This window comes from Vanellus vanellus (assembly GCF_965231255.1).
Source record: "Vanellus vanellus genome assembly, chromosome: 18".
NCBI classification, from domain to species: domain Eukaryota; kingdom Metazoa; phylum Chordata; class Aves; order Charadriiformes; family Charadriidae; genus Vanellus; species Vanellus vanellus.
The window spans coordinates 13,320,558-13,340,827 of record NC_138923.1 but is presented as its reverse complement, the minus strand read 5'-3'; the positions used below and the strand labels follow the sequence as shown (position 1 = coordinate 13,340,827).

The 20,270-nt window shown below is 38.6% G+C and overlaps 1 protein-coding gene across 1 annotated transcript in view; it reads right to left on the bottom strand.

Annotated features, from left to right (window-relative positions):
• Nucleotides 1-20,270, bottom strand: part of RALGPS1 (Ral GEF with PH domain and SH3 binding motif 1) — a 121,380-nt gene that overhangs the window by 30,421 nt on the left and 70,689 nt on the right. The window contains exon 10 of the mRNA XM_082492608.1: nucleotides 990-1,127. Coding sequence (XP_082348734.1) covers nucleotides 990-1,127 — 138 coding nt within the window. The remainder of the gene's footprint in view (nucleotides 1-989; nucleotides 1,128-20,270) is intronic.

The window sequence follows — 20,270 nt, the reverse complement described above, 5'->3', positions numbered from 1 at the left end:
CTGTAAAAAGGAAAGGAACAGGAAAGGAAATTGTCATTCAAAGTATTCAAACACAAAATGAAACTCACAATAAGAACATGATAGCTGAATAATCTAGCTATTCAGAATCATTATAATGCCTAGCCCCTACCTTTAACTTTGGTATTATAAAGTATGTAAAGTTAATAACAAAGGACAAGGGCTGGACACTTAAGCATATACAAGTAATTTCTCACCCCATTTTATCACAATCTAACATTTAATTTTTTTCTGTTCAAAACTCTCCGAAACCATAGCATATAAATGTTCTGAACTTATTGAACTGTACAGCTGCTCTCAAGTTTTCCAGCTTGTTTCATGTTTAAGCAATGAAAAGTCACGCTAGGCCACCAACAGTACACTGAATATTTGTCAAGACCACAAAATAAGGCTTCGCTACCAGGCTAGAATTGCAGAAATGAATTTTACAGTAAAATCTTGGTAACAAAAAGAAGCAGCCTCCAACAAGTGAGGTATGTGGAAAAGCTAATCATACAATTTAACAACTGTTGTATAGATTGAAATAGTTGTATTTTGTATTGTAAACATGTCATAAGGATATTAACCATAAAACGATAATGAAATTAACACGTTCTACACTCCAGAGACATCATGTCTACTGCAAAGGAAAGGAAAGACATTAAGATAATTCTCTCTGACTCCCTTTAGTGGAAACAGAATATAACCCAAATGCAATAGCTGTACTTGAAGGCACGTCATTTGTAGTCCATGTGTAGCAGTAAGCTCTGCACACCTTCTGTTATGCTCTTGTAATTTAGAACACATGCTTATTTGCCTAATTTACCAGTAAGATTAAACTGCACAGAAGTGGAAGCTACACCACTTACTAGCATTCAACTCTACCAGCGTCAGCCTCGTGTTGCCTTTACACAGGGCCAAAACCTGCTTTCACAACGTTGCACTAAAGACATTTTAGTTAAGGCTTAATAGGTATAATAAAACTTACGAACCATAGTTACAGGAGACTTGCAGATCAGCTATTATTCGGAGAATATTGTTCATTTGATTAGATCTTTGTTCATTCTCCATAATGCTGCCTGAAGCGGGATATGCAGAATCAATGTAGATTAAATCCAAGAGATAAATTCCTGAAACAAACAAATGAATCAACCAATTGGTCTAGTGTTTGAAACGAAAATAGTTGCCCAATTTTTAACAAATATAACAGCCAGCAACTATTTGTCCCCACTGTGGTCTGGGCCCATTAAACGAAGGAGAGTTTGGGATTTGCATGTTGAAAAATTTCACAATTGGTGCTTGAGTTCTATGACACCTCTTAAAAAAGGACAGAAAAGATTTTGCTCCTGTGCACTTATCCAGGCTGATGTTGAGTATGAGCAACTCGCAGGGCCGTAACAAGGAGCTAAAAGAAGAGTGGCAGCTGCCACGGGCCGCTGACCAGGAGCGAGCAGTCTGCGCCGCTGCCTCCGGCCACCAGGAAGGGAGTCCAGCACTGCACTGTGGCGCCTTCTGCGTCTGCCGCTATCTACTACATTGAGATATTACAGCGTGTTTTGGCTGAGGCTCCAGGCTGCACTTGCTGGAAGACAACAGGAGATGACATTGAGGTTTTGATTATGTGACGATTTAAAAAAGCGTAAGGAAAAGGTTTTTATTTATGAATTTCTTAATTGAAAAAAAATGGCATAGTTATTTGCCTAGGCCCGGATTTCTCAGTAAATATGGAAAGACGGTGATTATTGTAGTTGCCAAAAATGCTGACTGTTCTTATTTATAGTGTACTTTTCCAAAGCACTGGCTTTTTTGGTTGGTAAAGAAGCACATTATATACAGAAAGTCACGTGTGGCAAGATGTCAGCTATCTTCATCATCAAAAATATACCTATATCCAATGTTTGCAGGCAGGTATTTTGCAGAGTTACTCTCTGTTGTATGGTACTTTATGTTTAGAAATATGTAAGAAAGCAAAAGGCAGGCTTAAGGCTGAAATGAATTCGTGATACAGCAGAACATTTCCTGCATGGTACCCAACTGCGTTTTATCAACGCACGTCATTCGGTTTCACATGTACTGTTATGATTTGTAGTGGTCTTCTGTTACAGCCCTAGAACAGTTAGAAAGCAATCACAAACCAAGGGAAAAATATTGGCTGGGAAGTACATACAATATACAATCCTCAAGTCTGGGACAACTGAACCATCACTGAAATTGCCTCGGAAGTTTTAGTTTTTAACTCTGGAAAATGGAAAGATAATCCTGCAACACAGTCTTGCAAAGCTCATGAAAGCTATCACGAAAGCGTAATACAAGGCTCATCTACTTACTTCAGTAACTAATTGAATGCATTTAAATGAAGTTGAGGAAGAGTAACACTTGCCTTTTGTGAGGATGCTTTCTTCAGTTTTAGTATTTCAGTGGTATGAATGCAGGGAAGGAGTGCAAGGCTCTGAGCACGTGTGTAAAATTTATTTTAGATTTCTAGCTATGCTCTTTTTTGATCGGGCCTTGGGCGCAGATCAAAGGAATGAATAAAGTTGTAATGCGCAGTACTTCATCGCTTAGGGAAGCGGAATAGTTAGTGGGCTGAGGCAGAGTTATAACAATACACTTCGACATCTTCAGTGTGCCCTTGGCCACATGGACACTCTGTGACTAAGACCTCCTCAAGTAAGTGAGAGCAATCACCGTGTAAAGCAGACTTGCTGTTCCTTTGCCTCTTCATGGAGCCATGAGACAGCCAGACATACCCAAACTACACAATACAAGAAAGAAAGTGCAGCTTCATCCATTCTTAACGTAGGTTTTACTTTTTTTAATTAAAAAACATCCCATTACTGCACAATCAATCTGCAGGAAATACAAAGTGCTTAATTTTGTAATCATGTAACTTTGAACACAGGTTTGCAAGCAATTTATACAAAATTTACACAAACACAAAGCCATTGCCAGTAGTGATAAATAATAATGAGGTGGATGCAACCCAAATACTGTAATACCACTTACAGCAGAAATCTTTTCTATACAGTCTTCAATATTCTTACTTCTACTGACAAAACGAAGTGCGGGTCAGATTCTGCTGGATGTGCATTTCAAAGAGGAAAACAGTTTTCACAGTCAGCTTAAAGCAAAATGTAACTAAGTTCTAGCAGGACTAAATCTTTTTGCATCTCAAAGCTTAATGATTCCATACGAATTAAAAAAAAAACCAAACAAATGAAAACCTCTGTGCGCAACAATGTCTGTCACTTGCTATGATTCCACTAAGGGGTCCAGACAGTGTGAAAGCTCAGACCAGTGGAGGCAGCAGTCCTTTATCTGATTTTCACACATCATATGAAGACAACTGCTAGCTAACGGTGGAGACACATTAATCAATTTTTTTGCGTCAATACAAACATGGTCAAACTACATTTTGTAGCTAGATATTACCTACCTGTTTTGAGACAAAGCTCTATTAAAACCCACTCTTACCAAGCCCTTTCTCTGCTTATCTTAAAATTTCATGGCTATCGATGTCGAACGTTAGTTAGCAACAAACTATGTTTCATCAAAAACATTTTTTATTTAAAAACAAGCTAAGTAGAAATATTCTAATCTTCTGTTAGGTGTGAAATAGAATCATTCTGAAACTACGCTGTAGAGAGTTTCTATTGAGACAGAATCCACTGGAAACAGCACATGGCAACTGTAATGCATGATCCTTTGAGACAGCTTTGTAAACTGCAGCTTTTTCAACATCTCACCTTATCATTCCTTTCACATATCCTTCTAATGGTTCAGCAACAGTACTGTCAGAATACGCTTTCTGACACTTGCCACAATAAACTAAGGCTTACACTTTTCAATCCCTGTGAACTACAGAAAAACATCTTAGAACATCACAGAACACAAACATTAATATCAGAATAGCTATGAATAGTGTCACAGAAGTCTGACTCAACATCCACATCCTCCCAAAACATCCCCCAAAACACCTTCCTCCAAATCACAGAAGAAATCAAAACCAAACTAAAACCTCTAAGAGCCCAAACACAGTATTGTGATCCCAGAAAGGTAACCTGATGTAAGTCTCGGTTTTACGCTTTTTTGGGTGCAAATTCAACTGGTAGAAGAAAAGTAGTAGATTAAAGAAACAAAAGACTGTATTAGTCCCCTATGTATACGTTAGGGACTGCATTAAGAAGTGCGCTCTATGTGTTTGCAAACCACCGAATGTACCAGGAGTTACTGAGTGATCTGTGGAAGATAATGTTTTACTATTAGCTAAATATTACACAAATACTAATTGTTTCAAGTAAAAATCAGTATTTCCTGGGAGTGACAACGTCACTCTTTCTGGACTAACTAGATAAAATGATTTTTGATAACACTACCAGAATTCCCAAAATTAAAGTTCTATCCCAATAACATTTATTTTTTCTTCATACTATTATTAATTCACATACATAATTCCTTTTCTGATCTCAGTCTGCAAAGAAGGTGGGTGAAATTCAAGCTTAGAAAAGAAGAATGATGAGATACGTGTTTGTAAAAACACGTTACATCTATAAACTCTCTAAGACCTTTTCACAACACCACAATGGTATTTTTTTAGAGAAGAATTAGAATCTCAGAATTCCAATCTGGCGGCATTTTATGTGCGCTTTGTGCTGGCATGAACAATCACAGGATAACTGAGGTCAGAAGGGACCTGCAGAGGTCAATCTAGTCCACTCTCCCGCTCAAAGCAGGGCGACACAAAAGCTGGAAAAGGTTGCTAAGAGCCTTACAATCTTAGGGATGGAGACTAGGATTAACTTAATCCAGTGCTCCTTAACCATTCTAACAGTAATTTTTTCTTTTTGTTTATATCCAGTTGTAATTTCCCATGTTACAACTGGTGACTACTGCCTCTTGTCCTTTCGCTGTGCACCTCTGAGAAGAATATGGCTCGTCTTCTTAATAAGCTGCCCCTCCCCGACAACAAAACGTGTAGTAAAAATAATGAATTAGACTCACAGGGCTGGAGAACTGTCCTTCATTTTGACCCAAATAAAATCAGGAGACTAACAAACAGGAAATTCTATTGCGCAGAAGTAAATGCACTAACACACTCTAACGGACAGAACAAAAAATTTTTCATCTGATTGATGGGTGAAATCCAGAACCTGACACAGGTTCTTCTACAGCATTAAAATTACCAGTTTAAAAAACTGAGTAAGAGCAGAAAAATTGCATGTCCTGACCAACAACATAAAATAGAAAATTAAATCAGCTTCACAAACCCTTTTCAATAAGAAAAAGGTAAGTCAGCCTGAGAACTTGACACACACAAACATTTCCGGCTTTTCAGCAAATCCCGTATCAGGCGCACGTAAGCAACCTACTATCAAAATTCTCTGGCCTAAGTAAGCACTAATGGTGCCTTCCTGATTGTTGGCTGTTGGTTTTCCGTTCCACCCGCCAAACTCAGCCGAGAACTTCCTCAGGAACGCATGACACGATTCCAGTTCTGCAGAAGAAATGTGTTGTGACTGTAACAACACCGCAGCGCTCCCGGGCACGTGCAGGATGCTCTCGGGCACAGAATCTGCCTGTGAGACTCTGCAGGGAGGGCGGAACCCGACACATTTTATCCTTTCCAAAAACCACCATAGCTTCTCAGGAACATCTTTGCACAATTTCTGTATGTGCGGAGTACAAGAGCATTGCCAGTTCACAGTGTTACTCCAGTTCGGAAAATACATTCAAAGGATGTATTCAGTTCCTCTTAAGTTAGCAAGCAGCCCAAACCAAAATACCCATTAGAGAAAAGGTTTCTGTGTAAGCGTATTTTGCTCAGACTGCAAGTTATTACAGATTGTCCAAGTCTTGGAACTCATTCCCAGTACCTGATCGCCAGGAGGTCTCAGAGACTTGACATTCCTGTGCTATTTGCTCTTCCACCTCTGTTGAAGCCTGCCTGAAGGCTCCTAATATATAAATCCCAAATTGTTTCCTTGAAAGAGATAATTTTTACTTCCAGAGCTTGAGAAGGAGGGTTAGTAAATGCAGTATCTTTTGAAAGAATGCACGATATACAGATTAAATACTTTTCATAAGTCAGTATTCAGAAAATTTGCTATAAGATGACACACAGCAGAAAAAACAAGCATCACAGACATCTTTGCCTGCTTAAGTGCTGCTGTTTTTTGGCGCTGTAATTTCATTAAAAAGAGGAACAGCATAACCTCCTAGTCTTAGATGTCATTCACAAAACTTTTACTGACCCCAGTAGTCCTGGAAGGGAAACCCTTTATGAATGCGGGGAGAAAATGCTGTACAAAATGTACCGAGTCTGCTATGAACACTATATTCAAACAGAATGAATGGAAATCACTGTATGTGCTCCATTCAGGGATCACTGCCGCTAGTGCTACAGCGTGTCAAAAACATTATCTCAGTCTGATTTTCTGTTAAAGGATTGCTCAAACATTTAGGGTCAACTAAAAGGCAGACTTTAATTTAATATATTCCTAAACTATTCTATGAGCTGTGCAGGGAAGTTAGTGTTTCTTTGTTGCATAACAAAGAAAGGAACATTCTTTTGAGCAGGAAAATAACTTGTGCAGCATAAAAATCTACCGTATTTCCACATAAGATTTTCCATACTGGTTTTTGTGCATGTTTATAATCAATGACTCCCCCTCCGCCCCACGTTTTCTTGCCCTGCCTTGTAAAGAGCACTCTTAGTTTCAGGAAAATACCTAGCTGGCTCACTTTCACTCTTCTAGCTTTAGAACATTACATTTTCTCAATAAATTCCACCTATTAAAACAACAGAAGATGCAACTATGCTAGTCAAGAGCAATTCTTTAAAAGGGAAGGAAAGCCACTGCAATGAAATGCAGGCAGCGCACCTAAGCAACACACTCCTGAGAGAATTTCAGTATGCTTGCGATAATTACTTATAATAATCAGATCTTTAGAAGTGTATTAAGTTTGTGCAGTGAAAACAAATTATTCTCACGTAATCTCCTGGTAGTAAGTATGCCTCAAACTTACTCAGATTAAAAAAAAAAAACCCAAACCCTGGAAATAAGATTTCCATCTGGGAAAACAGAAATTCTTTCCTGAAATTAAAATGTTCTTATGTGTTCTCCAGTAATATCTCACTACTGTCGTGTAGAGTTATAAGTTACAGACCACCAGCAATAGTCTTGCAAATTTAGAAAAAGCCATGTGGCTTACTAAGGTTTTCTTCTTTACAGCTGATGAAAAAAAAAAGACAGACCTGGCAATTTTGTTAGATTTCAGTAACTACTGAGTATCTGCATGAGCAAAATCTCACATGTTGAATGCACCCCATACTTCACTACTACATAGTTTTATAGGTCAGATTCAGTCTTGCTGTGGAATTTTGCATACCTCAACTGCTGCCTGGAAGACCTCCATTAATGTTTCTGCTCTGAGACTTAGGAATACTTTATGGAAATCCCTTGCAAGACTGTTTCACTAGTGCTGTGCTTGCTACATACCTGTTTCTTCCGATCTCTGCCACCTTGACAAATAAGTGGCTCACTGGGTCACACTGGATTATGTCCAGCATTAGCCAGGCTCCAAGTGCCTACATAATTTCTTTAATTTTTATTTATTCATGCATTCTGGAAAATCCTTCTACTGCTTAGGAAGGAACGGGTGAAGAAATTCTATGAACTGCCACTGAAAAATGAAGAAACAGACACAGAGGCAGCGATAAGCAAGAACAAACTCAGTTCGTTATGAACTGTTAATGCTTTGCTAGGAAACCATAAGGCCATGACTGAACTGCCTCTCCAGCCCCCACCAATCGAACTAAGAAACGACCATATCCCTGTCGGACCCACTGACACAACAGATTAAGAGAGTGTTCCAGTGGCCAAAGGTAATTTGATAACCCCACCAAACCCAAAAAGGATGGTTAGTCCTTATAAAGGAGTGGCAGAGAGTTGGATTAACAACAGAACAACATACAAACCAACTGGAATTTCCAGTCACACTGGAGTGAAAACAAAGAAAAAAGATGCTTAGAAAACATGTCAAGTTTTAGTCTCACCTCCTTCACTGGCCCAGACCAGTCCTTTAAAAAAATGTCTTCCCATATTAAAAATGATCTCTCTTGAAGAAATAATATAGATATGCATATAGGTTATAAAGGAGAGGTTCACACGACTCAGACTACCTTAATGCTTTTAGCTTAAGCGCAACCTCAGGTATTTATTGCTTGCTCCCAAAAAGTACCTTCTAAAAACCATTCTGAATTTGTCTTCCTTTCCATCTCTACACATTTCTATCTCTAGAAAGACAGATCTGTGTATCCTTAAAAGTTATGTATGTTTTCAATAACCGTTTTATTTGTTCTATTTTCCAACTAAAATAGCCTCCATTATAGTAGTTTGGGGTTCTGGACCTATGGATGAAGCATGCTGCTGCTGCTTCTCTCAAATACAATAATCTCCCAAGCCAAAAGATGAGTGATGTTTAAAGGAAGAAGGAGTGCTTCAGTTTGCTTTCTCTGTGTTCTTTGAGAAGAGTTCTGTTACCTACAGCAGTATATTTTTGTCTCCGTCCACATGCTTGGAAACTGGAGAAAATTAGAGTTTCACTTTAGAATATTAGCTGAAAAGGTCAGCATGGTTAGTTTTGTACATTTATGCATTATCGTGGACAGTATTTTAAATCTAAGTTCACAGGTAATTCCCCAATAGATTGCCTACTGATGACTACAACAAGAGTTATTTCTGATGGTTGCTGCTGCTGGCTGCCACCTTCATGTTAAAAATCCTACAGCATTATTCTTTCCATTCCTTCCATGTTGCCTAGCTTCCACATCCCCGTATTTCCTCAGCTTTGCAGGAAAACTCACAGTCTCTGCCAAGTCAGTGAGTGAGTGAACTGCACGTATGTCTAGCCCATAAGTAACCCATTGAATGACCTGAGCTTGACTATTAAAAAAAATAACCTACAAGAAATAATCTCTCCTTTGGACACACGGTTTTCCCCAGTGTGGCCTGAACACAGCTTGTCCCTCTCCTGTATGCTCATTCCATTCTCTCGCTCTCTGTTTTCTTGTTTGGATCTGACTGGTCTTTGCTGTTTATAAGAACCCCTTGATTAAAACAGTATATATACAAGCAAAGAAAAAGAAAGGAAAAAGAAAAAAAAAAAGACTTCATCTGTTTAGAGGACAATTTCCTACAGGTTTGTCAAGATTAGCAACACCTGCTCTTCCGTCGCCCTTTCTTATTCTTGTGAAAGTTATGGGTACACATACCCATTTGTTACACCTCATAGTAGATTTCACATCTCATATTAGATTTCACATGTCATACTAGAGAAACATAAGCAGCACCTCGGTCCTGCTTATATCTGCTTTGTTTCCATATCCCAGTGTTACTTACATTTTAGGGGGGGGAAAGCACCTCCCAAGCCCCGATTACTATTTTCAGCTCTTCTGAACTTACCTATTACAAGGGGTGGAACCATACTGGGAGCTGCTTCACCCACCCTCCAACACACGAGAGTTACTAACTTTTACATAGTGCCAACATGGACCGGCACCTTACACACCAGAATGAAGGAAAGAACCCCGATTTCCCCAGTATGGGAACAGCTCCGTAGCAGTCCGATGCTGAGTAAAACCAGACCAAGTTACCAAAATTTCTCTATGACCCAGAGACCCCACCTACATTTAGATTCCATATAGCAGCTCTCCACTGTCCCCTCTTGTCAAATGGCACATCAAAATGTAGTTAAAGACTGTAAAAATTCTACTTGCTGAGCCTCTATGCTGCAACAAGCCTTATGGCAGCCTGATTCAAGGCTACTTTCTAGCTATTTTGAGCAAGTTTGCAGCTATTCTCAGTGGTATCAAGGGTATAAACACCCTCTCAATCTCTAACAGTAGTCGTAAGCATTTCCTCAGGACAAGCAGTACACTTTCCAGGAAAACACAGAGATAAGGACCGATGAGACACATGAGCAACAAAAAGGATGGGGGGTGTGTTAGCACAGGTCCTGTAAATCCCAAATAAAAGTGTAAGGAGGTGGGCTTTTTGTGAGTAGTGGAGTGCAGGAAGAAAGAAACCAAACTGATGTGTGCCAATAAAAAAATAAACTGAATGTACCAGGCTTGAACGTAACAGAACATATTCTTTGTAAATACACATCAAGCTACAGCTTTTCAGTGGTGTCCTCTCCCTCCCTCCCTCCTTTTAAAGCAAGCAGGATGATTATTTTTTTGTGATTTTTTTTTTTAGTGTTACCAGCCTTCATCTGGGCAGTGGCATTCTGAACTCTTATATATATATATATGATGTGATAATAGGAACAGATGAAAATCAGTTTATTTTGCTCAGAGGAATCACAAAATCATTCCCTTCAGCAAAAGACTTTAAGACCTGCTTCTCAAAGGAAAGGCTCAGGGTTGCCATATGCCAAAGAAAACACACAGCACTAGCTTTTCAAACCTTGGCTTACATTTGTGCTACTGTGCACTGAAAAAAGCTCTCTAAGATGTGAAGCCATCAGGATATTTTCCAGAGGGTGAGCTCATGGGCAGCTGCTTCCACAGGCAAAACATTTTCCAATGATACTGACTTTTCTCCATTGTTACTAGAACTAATTTTGCAGCTGGATATTGTATGCGGACAACACAGTATTAATTAGTTTATGGTATCATGGAAATAATAACACAGACCAAGGGAAAGCACGGACAAATAATCCAGAACCTAGTTTATCAATGGAAATCACACTGTGTAAAGGGGACTGATTATTTTTTAATTGGCAAAAAGAACTATAATACCCAGCTCTTAAATTTTATTGCAGAGCTCAAACAAAGCAGTAATATTACTGACAGTTTAAAGACAGAGAAACTGAAGTACAACAAAAAAGTGGCCTTGAAATGCAGTAGTCAGTGCCACCCAGATTGTGCATTTTGACTGCTCCATCCACCAGACAACAACTTCCAAGGCTAAACTTTGTTGAAAAAGTATTTATGAAGACCTGCAGTGTTGCGCAGGACGCAAACCTAAGACTGTATATTTGTGTCTTGATTCACAGTTAAGTTTCTCCTATTATTTCTTTATTCGATACACAAGGCTTCTGAGAAAGAGGAGATAGCACTGAGGCAGATAATAAATCAGCATACTTGGAGTTGATGGATACTAACAAAACGCTCTTAAGAAAAATAATCTCAAGCCTTCTGAAATCAGTGGTTATTCAGCACCACCCAATTCTGATGAACCTCAGCTCAAGCACGTAAGCTTTAAAATTTTCATGAACAGCTATGGTGTGTGATTTGTTCCTCGTTAAAGAAAGACTGACATAATATGCTAAGAAAGACAAAATTCTTTCAGTCCAGTAAATCACATGTGCAAAGTTACACCAATGAGAAAAGCTGGGATGGTATTACTTTAAACTGCAGTAGCAGAAACAAATGGAAATCTGTTTTTTAAGGCATTTGTCTGGAAGTCAAAAAATCTGGGTTCAAATTTTCTGTTCTGTCACAGATTTCTTTAACCCGGGCAAGTTATTGTTATCCTGTATTTTCCACGAGCTTAGTGAGAGAGAGCATTTCTCTATCAGAAAGACCTCATGAAAATAAATATTATGACTGAGAAGGCAACAAAAGTGAGATTTAAGTTCCTTATAGAACATATGCAACAATGTGCAGCCTGCAGAAGCATCATCATCATCGTTTATTCTTAACAATTCAGAATTTTAAATCTCTTTTGGGGGCTTACGACAATTTGCAGGCACAAGGTGTAATCCAAAACTTACAGTACCTAAAACTGTCTCACAAATACACACTGTTGCAAAACTGATCCTAAAAAATCAGTGCAGATAAAGATTGAAAACTTGCATCATTCTCAATTGTATCTTTTTTTTTCTTTTTTTTTTCTCTTTTTTGTAATGGTTATAAAACCATCCTATGAAATAGTAGGGCCAACAAACCCAAAATTAAGTGGTAAAGCACACCACTACTGTACACCTGACATATACTTTGGTGCATAGTGCTCTGCTAAGTGTCTGTGCAAACCTGCAAATGCAAATATGTTAGGAAACAGCTGCTGTATGGTATTTTTGTTAGTCAGACATTCACTACTTTGCAACAAAGAATAATTAGTTGATGGGGAAGTATTTCAGATTAGCCTGGGGACTTCAATTTGTTATTCTTACTTAACATTTTGATCAAGTACTATAATAATCTTCCACATTTGTTTCGTAAATTGTATTGTTACTGTGACAACTACAAACATGCTATAAAAGGAGAAAAAAAAAGTTAAATGTTTTAATGAACAAATTTAGTTCCCTACTTATCATCACGTACACTTTCTAAAGATATTCACAGCCCAGAAGCCCCTGAGCCCACGTACGCTGCAGTGGAACAGATGTTTGGGTACAGAGCATTCCTTTAGCGCAGGAAGCAGTGTCCACAAGACACGCAGTAACTGGCACACATAACAGAAGGGAACCTATGGAAAGTAATTATTTTCCCTTTTTTCTCCCCAAAAGTTGAATGATGACACTAATTTGATAGGAAAACCAGAAGACACAAAAATATGTTTCCAGTCTGTAGTCAGCTATATTTATGAAAGCCTTTTCCCACATACAGTAGTGTGGTTTCATCATACTAAATAAAGCAGAGGACAGAGACGAAGCAACTTATCAATTAACTAAGTGGCAGAAAGTCCAAATCACTACAGTCGGCAGTCTGTAAAACCAAAGACACCATTCTTAGGAGATTAGCTCATAGTCAGAAAAGCCAACAGTTTTGTGGTATCACTGGTTTCAAGACGACTGGATATTTTCCATGGACTAAGGGCTGGAAAAATTTTCTACAAAACCAAATGTATGTACTGGTTAACCTTGGTAGGACTTGGAGTACTCTAAAAACTGAAGACAAGTCTTTGCCAAGGCAACAACATGTGATCCATAATACATCTTGCCGGCACAGTGGCCAAGTGAACGGGATCACTCACAGGGAAGTCAAAGTGGGATTATGAGCAGGTTTATCACCGCCGTCTGACGCCAGCGCTCCGTGTTCTGACACAGCAGCAGTACCACACACGCACAAAGGCAGAACTATAACGAGGCTGAGCAGTGTTATTTTTTGACTTGAAATAGCAATATGTCAAACAAAACTCCAAAAATATTCTGCACCGGGCTGTTTCTAGATCATACGTAACTTCTTATTGAAACAAACTAACTTCTAACTAACTTCTGCTTTCAATAATCATGCATATGCTTACTATACAAACGTTAATTTATCTCTTTTCTGGTTTCGGAATCAGAAAACAGTACTGGAGGGCCACATTAAAGCTCTGGGCTTGTCTATACCTGGAAAGCATAGACAAACTATTTTGGAATATTTACTCTGGAACAGATAGTCCGTTACAGACCCAGCATTCCTCAAGAATGATCACATCCAAATTGAGATGTTTGCCGGAATAACCACTTCAGTAAGTTTTTGGTGTAGACAGCATTCACTTGAATAAAACTTAGGGATCATTCAGGCACACATACTTCATGGGTTCAAAATCTGTGTCAATGAACAGCTATGCATAGTGTAACCCTAAAATACAACTCTATGTCTACTAATCAAACACAAAACCCCAAATAATTCAATAATTGGAGTGAACGTTCTGAAAATTATTTTAGCTCATGGCAAACAAGAAGATGTAATTGCAAACAACAAATGGTATTACGTACAATTACTAAAAAAAAAAAGTAAAAATCATTGTAGTGTGTTACCTCTGTCAGAACAGAATCTAAAATCAGTTTATAACTATATTTTAAGAAAGACAATACTTCCATAAAGTAATAAAGGATTTGTTCCCACCCACACAGTAATGGCAAATACATTTTTTAAAAATGGGTAACAATAGTAATGGAAACTACACTGTCATGACTATAGTATGTGCATGACTACAAAAGCAGTTCCACTCACAAGCCATGGTGTCAACAACGGGATATTATGAGCAACTATGTTATTCCTAAACAAGTCCCTGGGGAGGCAGGAGCACCTTTAATATCAAGTGTTGTTCAACAAAAATCAAAACAAAATTCTAGCGCTGGTACATCTTTTAATTCCACCCTCTGCCAAGACCACCTCCTATACTGCCCTGTTTCTTTTGGCTCCTCTATACCTAAAAAAAGAAATAACAATCACCAGCTCCCGAAAAAGAGAAATGGTTCGGACCACACCACCTTCTCAGGAGCTGCAGCACTACCTAAGCCTTAGCTGATAACTCAAATGCATCAACTCTTTAGATATCCCTCATCTGACCTACGAGGAGAAAAGTAAAAGTCATAGATGGCTAGAGAGTTAAGAAAGCAGCATTACAATTTTAACCTTAGTTTTAAGGTAGATTATAACACGCAGTGTGCAGGAAACGCTGCTTAGTTGCACGCTTTCTTATAAAATGCAATCTTACTGAGAGCACAGAGGTGGCAACCAGACAGAACGCCGTTAATTTTCAGTATGGTTTTAACGAGAAGTTTCTCCTGTCTCCCTCGCACGGGACTCGCGGCAGCGCGGAGCGGAGGGCAGAGGGGCCGCGGCGCAGGGGCAACTCCAGGCACCTCCCTGGCAAACGGGAGCGTGCGGGGCAGCTGCAGAGAACAGTGACAGATTTTTCTCAGAGATGCACAGTGACGGGACAAGGAGCAACTGACACAAGCTGCACCAGTGCGAATGCCCTTTAGAACAGGGAAAAGGAATAACACACAAAAACCAACCACCCCAAAAAAATCACTTACTTTTTTTTTTTTTTGTGGGGTCAAGCACCACACCACTGCGCAGAAATCAATGTGAATCCCCATCTCTGAAGGTTTACAAAACTCAGCTGGACAACGTCCCGAGTAACCTCATCCAGTCCTTACTCAGCCCCTACTGAGGAGGAGGCTGAACCTCCGGAGGCCCCGTTTTCTGTGGGGTTTTTTCCTATCCCCTCGAACTCGCTGATGTGGCTATGGAACTGGCCTGCGTACTGCGCTACACGCATCCTGACAAAAACCTGAACAGAGAATACCAACGGGGACAGATATTTTAGCAGGTTATGCCCTTACTAAATACTGTACTTTTTATAGCAATATGAAGGTGAGAAATGCTATTTGTAAAATGCATATTTAGGTAAAACTTTAGTATGCTGTGGGGAATCAATTCAGCATAAGCAAACAAAATAGCTGCACAATACAAGAACATATTCTTTCATAACAGTGAAATTAATTTTACTTTTGATGTGTGCATCACAAAGGAATCAAAATTCTTTACAAAAATTTACAGAAAGAGCACTAAAAAGAACCTAAGTAGGAAATTAAATACTAGTCTACCCCTTTCACTCCAGAGGTATAGGTTAGTCAAAAATCCAATCCCACAACAAACTTCCCCCTCAGTTTTTGGAGTCTAAGAATAAGAAATGTGCATCTTTTAATAAAGTGTATGTGTTTTGTTACAAAAAAGCTGTAATCAGTATCAACGAAAACCGACATTTAACAGATACTTAGATAAGCAAAAAAGATGCATCAAAACAATAATTATACATTTTACCAAAACGGCTTCCTCGAGGTACTCACTTGGGTGGTTCATAAATTGTTTCTGGTTTTACTATGGCCACACAAAGTGTATCGTGTATCCAGACCTGACTTAGTTCCGACGTTAGAACCGTCCCACTAATGAGCTCTATAAGTAATGAGGACATATTCATACAACCACCTGATATTTAAGCCTGAAGCCCATACCTGTTTCATACAGTCATTAGTACAAGAAGAGCTTTTTTCTTGTCTTTTATTGCCTCTATAATAAAATATTTTTAGTAAGTACATCAGTCTTTAGAAAACTCTATTAACAAAAGATTCACAGTTAAAACACACAAATCCTTTCCAGGCCATGTAATAGCTCGCTTCCTTTCGACTAAGCATTTTTGCTCATTCACTCTACCCTAACAACCTGCATACGTTTGTACATTCTGAAATTAAGATCTGTAATTACTTTGAGAGATTCAAAAGTATCTTATACCAGATGCTATACTGCAGTGGTATGATATGTTAAAAGTGAAAGATCAGGATAAATAAACAGAAGAAGGGAAAACAGATATAAGGCACCTTACTGAAGATTCACTGCAGTATCAAACAGAAAAAAATTGACTTTTTTTTCACTGAAGTTTTCTCTGAGAAAGCTGGTAAACTGCAAGCTGTGAGCATTCTAGTTCTTGGATGAGTTTAGAAAGAATCAGCCTTTTCCGTCATCCAAGTGTGTGACAACAGCCTGTTCCTTATAGCTCTATCCACAAATGAGATTGTATAATGCTTACGTTTTTCTTTCTCAGTCATATCTATTTTGTGTCCTGAGTCATAAAGACAAAGATTAAGAACAAAACCAAAGCACAACATAAGTGTATGTCTCAAACCATTCAATTTAAATCTTAAATTCTTTTAAATATTAACAAACATTAAATAAGACAGAGTAAGTCTGGGCCGGATTAATTATTTTTCACCAAATAATAAATTAGTAAAAAACATCATTTTAGTATGCCCCAGACTATTTGTGAATTGAGTTTAATTCACTAAGTAGTTTTAGACAGAAGTTTTTCTTTTCCTGAGCTTCATTTGCTAATAATAATTGCTAATAATTTGCTAAGAATAATTGTAATTTACTTTTTTAACCAAGAGCTCAACGCTGAAACATTTATCTCAGACAGAGCACTCTGCTAACCTAAACCATTAAACTGCACTTCATTTTTTTGTATTTAACATTGTTGTATACAGTTTGGGATTTTTTTCTAGAAATAAAGGAACAGAAATAGTCTTTCTGTGGAAGAAGCTACATCACTAACAAAAGCGCTAATGCTTTTAATTGCAGTGGTGTTACTTCTGTGAGTGTTACAGATACAGACTCTCCCTTTCAAACCGAATTAACCGTCCCACGGTTTCTCAGGTCTACCATGGCAGCGTTTATTTGTACAGAGTCTTGTTCTCCAAAGAGACTTTAAACTAAACTAATGGGTAACATCAGTCCTGATATAACAGTGACTCAATATGACAAGCATTTTCTAACGCTTGGCAGAGACAGCTGGAAACACTAGCGCTTCTACAGGGACATTTCAGCATGGTTAAAAATTCACAAGTTTTAAAGGAAATGAAAGTAGCACAATTTCAGTGAACTGACTTTTCAGTCTGACAGCTGATCTAAAGCGCTTCACAGAAAACAAAAACAAATTCCTAAAAGCCATTCTTTCTTACCTTTTGATATATCAAATCCTCAACTGAGCAGCCTGCCACCACATTGCACCTCATGCAAACGACAATTGTCACTGATCTCTATAGTTTTCATACACCCTCAGAATCCCAGGTTGGAAGGGACCTCAAAGATCATTTGGTCCAACCTTTCTTGGCAAAGCACGGTCTAGACAAGATGGCCCAGCACCCTGTCCAGCTGAATCTTAAAAGTGTCCAACGTTGGGGAATCCACTGCTTCCCTGGGGGGATTATTCCGATGGCTGATAGCTCTCATTGTGACAAATTTTCCTCTTGCGTCCAATCAGAATCTCCCCAGGATTAACTCATACCCATTACCCCTCATCTTTTCCATGTGACTCCTTGTGAAAAGGGCATCCCCATCTTCTTTGTAGTCACCCTTTAAATACAGGAATGTGGTGATAAGGTCTCCCCTGAGCCTTCTTTTCTCAAGGCTGAACAAACCCAATTCTCTCAGCCTTTCCTCAGATGGCCGGCAAGTTTTGCTCTCCTTCACTCGAGCACACTGGTGACCTCATAAGACAAGAGCTCAAAAGCAGCAGGGCTGCTAATCCAAAAGGCCACTTAAGAGTGTCTGCAAACATTTGAGATTTCTCAGAAAGTCACTATCACCTGGAAAACCAGGGAACCTGTTTAACTCAACGAACTCACTTTCAGCCATTCCTCTTGTCTATGTTTAATGAAAGAAAGAAAATATTATCATTGCTTCATACTCAGCCATCCCAAAACACAAAGAAGGAAACAATCTCATGGTGTTTCCTGAAGAACCTCACCCTAATGGATCACTGGAACTAATCATTCCACCTTTGTCACTGTAGCAATGAAGCCTAATATAGAAAAACAGACAAATAAGTGGGGCATAAATCAAGCAATTTTGAAAACAGGATATCAGTCTGTGAAAGAAAAAGTTACCAGTGATTCAGCTAGAATTATGTTCAGGAATTTAAGCCCCAAATCACCTCTGACTGGTGCGAATCATTCTCTTATCCACTGAAACAGCCTAAAAAATGCTGAAGCTGTCTGAAGATTCCTAGCAAAGCTTTTCTTTTGAACATATCAGATATTCTCAAGAGTACTGTCAATTTTTTTTTTTTTTCATTTTTCCCCAAAACCCAACTATTTCCTAATGCTTTTCCCATGGATCAGGAAAAAAAATATTACAGAAGATTTAATGTTATAATAGTGATTCATTTCAACGTTTTAAAACGCATCTCATCCAGTGTCAGAGAGCAGAGAATGCTTCAAAAAAGAATATAGGAAAAAGGCAAAGGTAAAGTAGTTGTTTTCCAGATGTAGCTTCCTGTCAGCAGTGAGCTGTGGTTTAGGGACTTCCTTAGATAGTTATTGTATAAACACTTTTGTGTTTAAGTTTGGGTGGTATTTTTTCTTTACAATGTTTCTTCTCTGAATCTGTCCACTTTTTCTTCTTCCTGCTATTCCGCCACACACGCTTCTTTATTTTTTGTAATTTTTGGTTTCAAAAGATCCTGTGGCAAACGAATTCAGCAACTGAACCGTACACTGTCTGAAAAACTACTCAGCTTGATTTCTCAAAGTTTGCCTTTTTAAGATTGGTGCATTCTTATCTATTTTGTTTACCTTGAGCTTCTGATCGCTGACTCAAAGTTAACTTCCATGACCAGCTGTTTTACAGTATTTTCACTCTTTCTCAAAGCCAAGTCTAACATTAGACCACTCCTTGCTGACTGAATTACTCTGGTGAAGACAACTGTCAGCTTTCACAGCCAGAAATAACTGGCTATTAGTATCCTGCTATTAGTAGGAACCGTAGTTCTCCAATCATGGGTTCAAATATAAGCTGGTCTCTTGAGATTCTTGGTATGAAGAGCACATGGAACAACCACGAAACATTTTGAAAATCACGTCATTCAGCCTAAAGCCTTTAACAAAAGCAATGAACTCCACTTCACAGTATTAAAATCCAAGGAAAAGGCATTCCCATTCCAAGCAGAATGCCCCCAGGAAGGCTAATCCCATTTTTCTCTTCAATCCTTCCCAAAGGGCTGACACCTAGTGTAACCCACACATGTAATTCAGATATCTTACGAACACCTGGTGCATCCAAATAAAAGCTCCCTGACACCTATCCAATTGGCACAACTTTATATCTCCCAACAGATAAAACTGCAACAAACTGAAGAAATAAGAAAGCTTTGCCATACGCAATTTCGAATGACCCATATGCAAAAGTTTCCAGGATCAGGCTATTTAGACAGCTTTAAAAAGACAAAGTAGCACTCAGCAGTTAACCAGAAAGTTGATCTGTGTAATAATATGTCGTTTCTTGTTCAGAAAAGAGGACAATCGAAGAAATAGGGTTTGGCTATTTATGATCTTTCAAATATTTTTATTTATAACACAATTATCTGTAAGAGCACAATAATGACTAAAAAAGTCTCTATTTAGTCTCCTTCATTGGGTAAAATTTTAAGGCATTTAACTGCACCTATTTAAGTGCCCTAAAATCAATGGAGCTTAAGCATATGTTAAAGAGTTTAAAAGCGATTACGGATAATCTATACATATGGTCCTAAATAAAGAGTTTTATCCTTGAGAAATCCTGTATTTCCAAGAACCTTGGGGCTTAACACCAAGTTAGAAAACTGTATTTTTCTACAAAAGCAAAGAATCTGAATGTGTTCATTTTAAAATGAAAGACCCAACTCAAGTAGGAATCTAGGTAGGGAATCACCTTCCTAGCTCTGCAAGCCGTCAGGAATTTGAGAAACTGATCAGCACAGAGAACTGCCACCTCAATAGCTCCATTCACTCCTCTGCTCCCCACTTCTCTCCCTGGAGCAGCTCTTGTGTCTGTGGGCTGAGAAGGCACCCTGGAAATGAAGGAGTGTGAATCACAGGCAAGCTGAAGGAAAATATAATGGGCCTATTGCTAAATCTGTCAAAAATGAACAGAATTATCACATTCAGGTTCAATTAAACCACTTTTTCCAGTATAAAACGAGTGCACTGGTGTTGTGGTTTAGGACAACTGG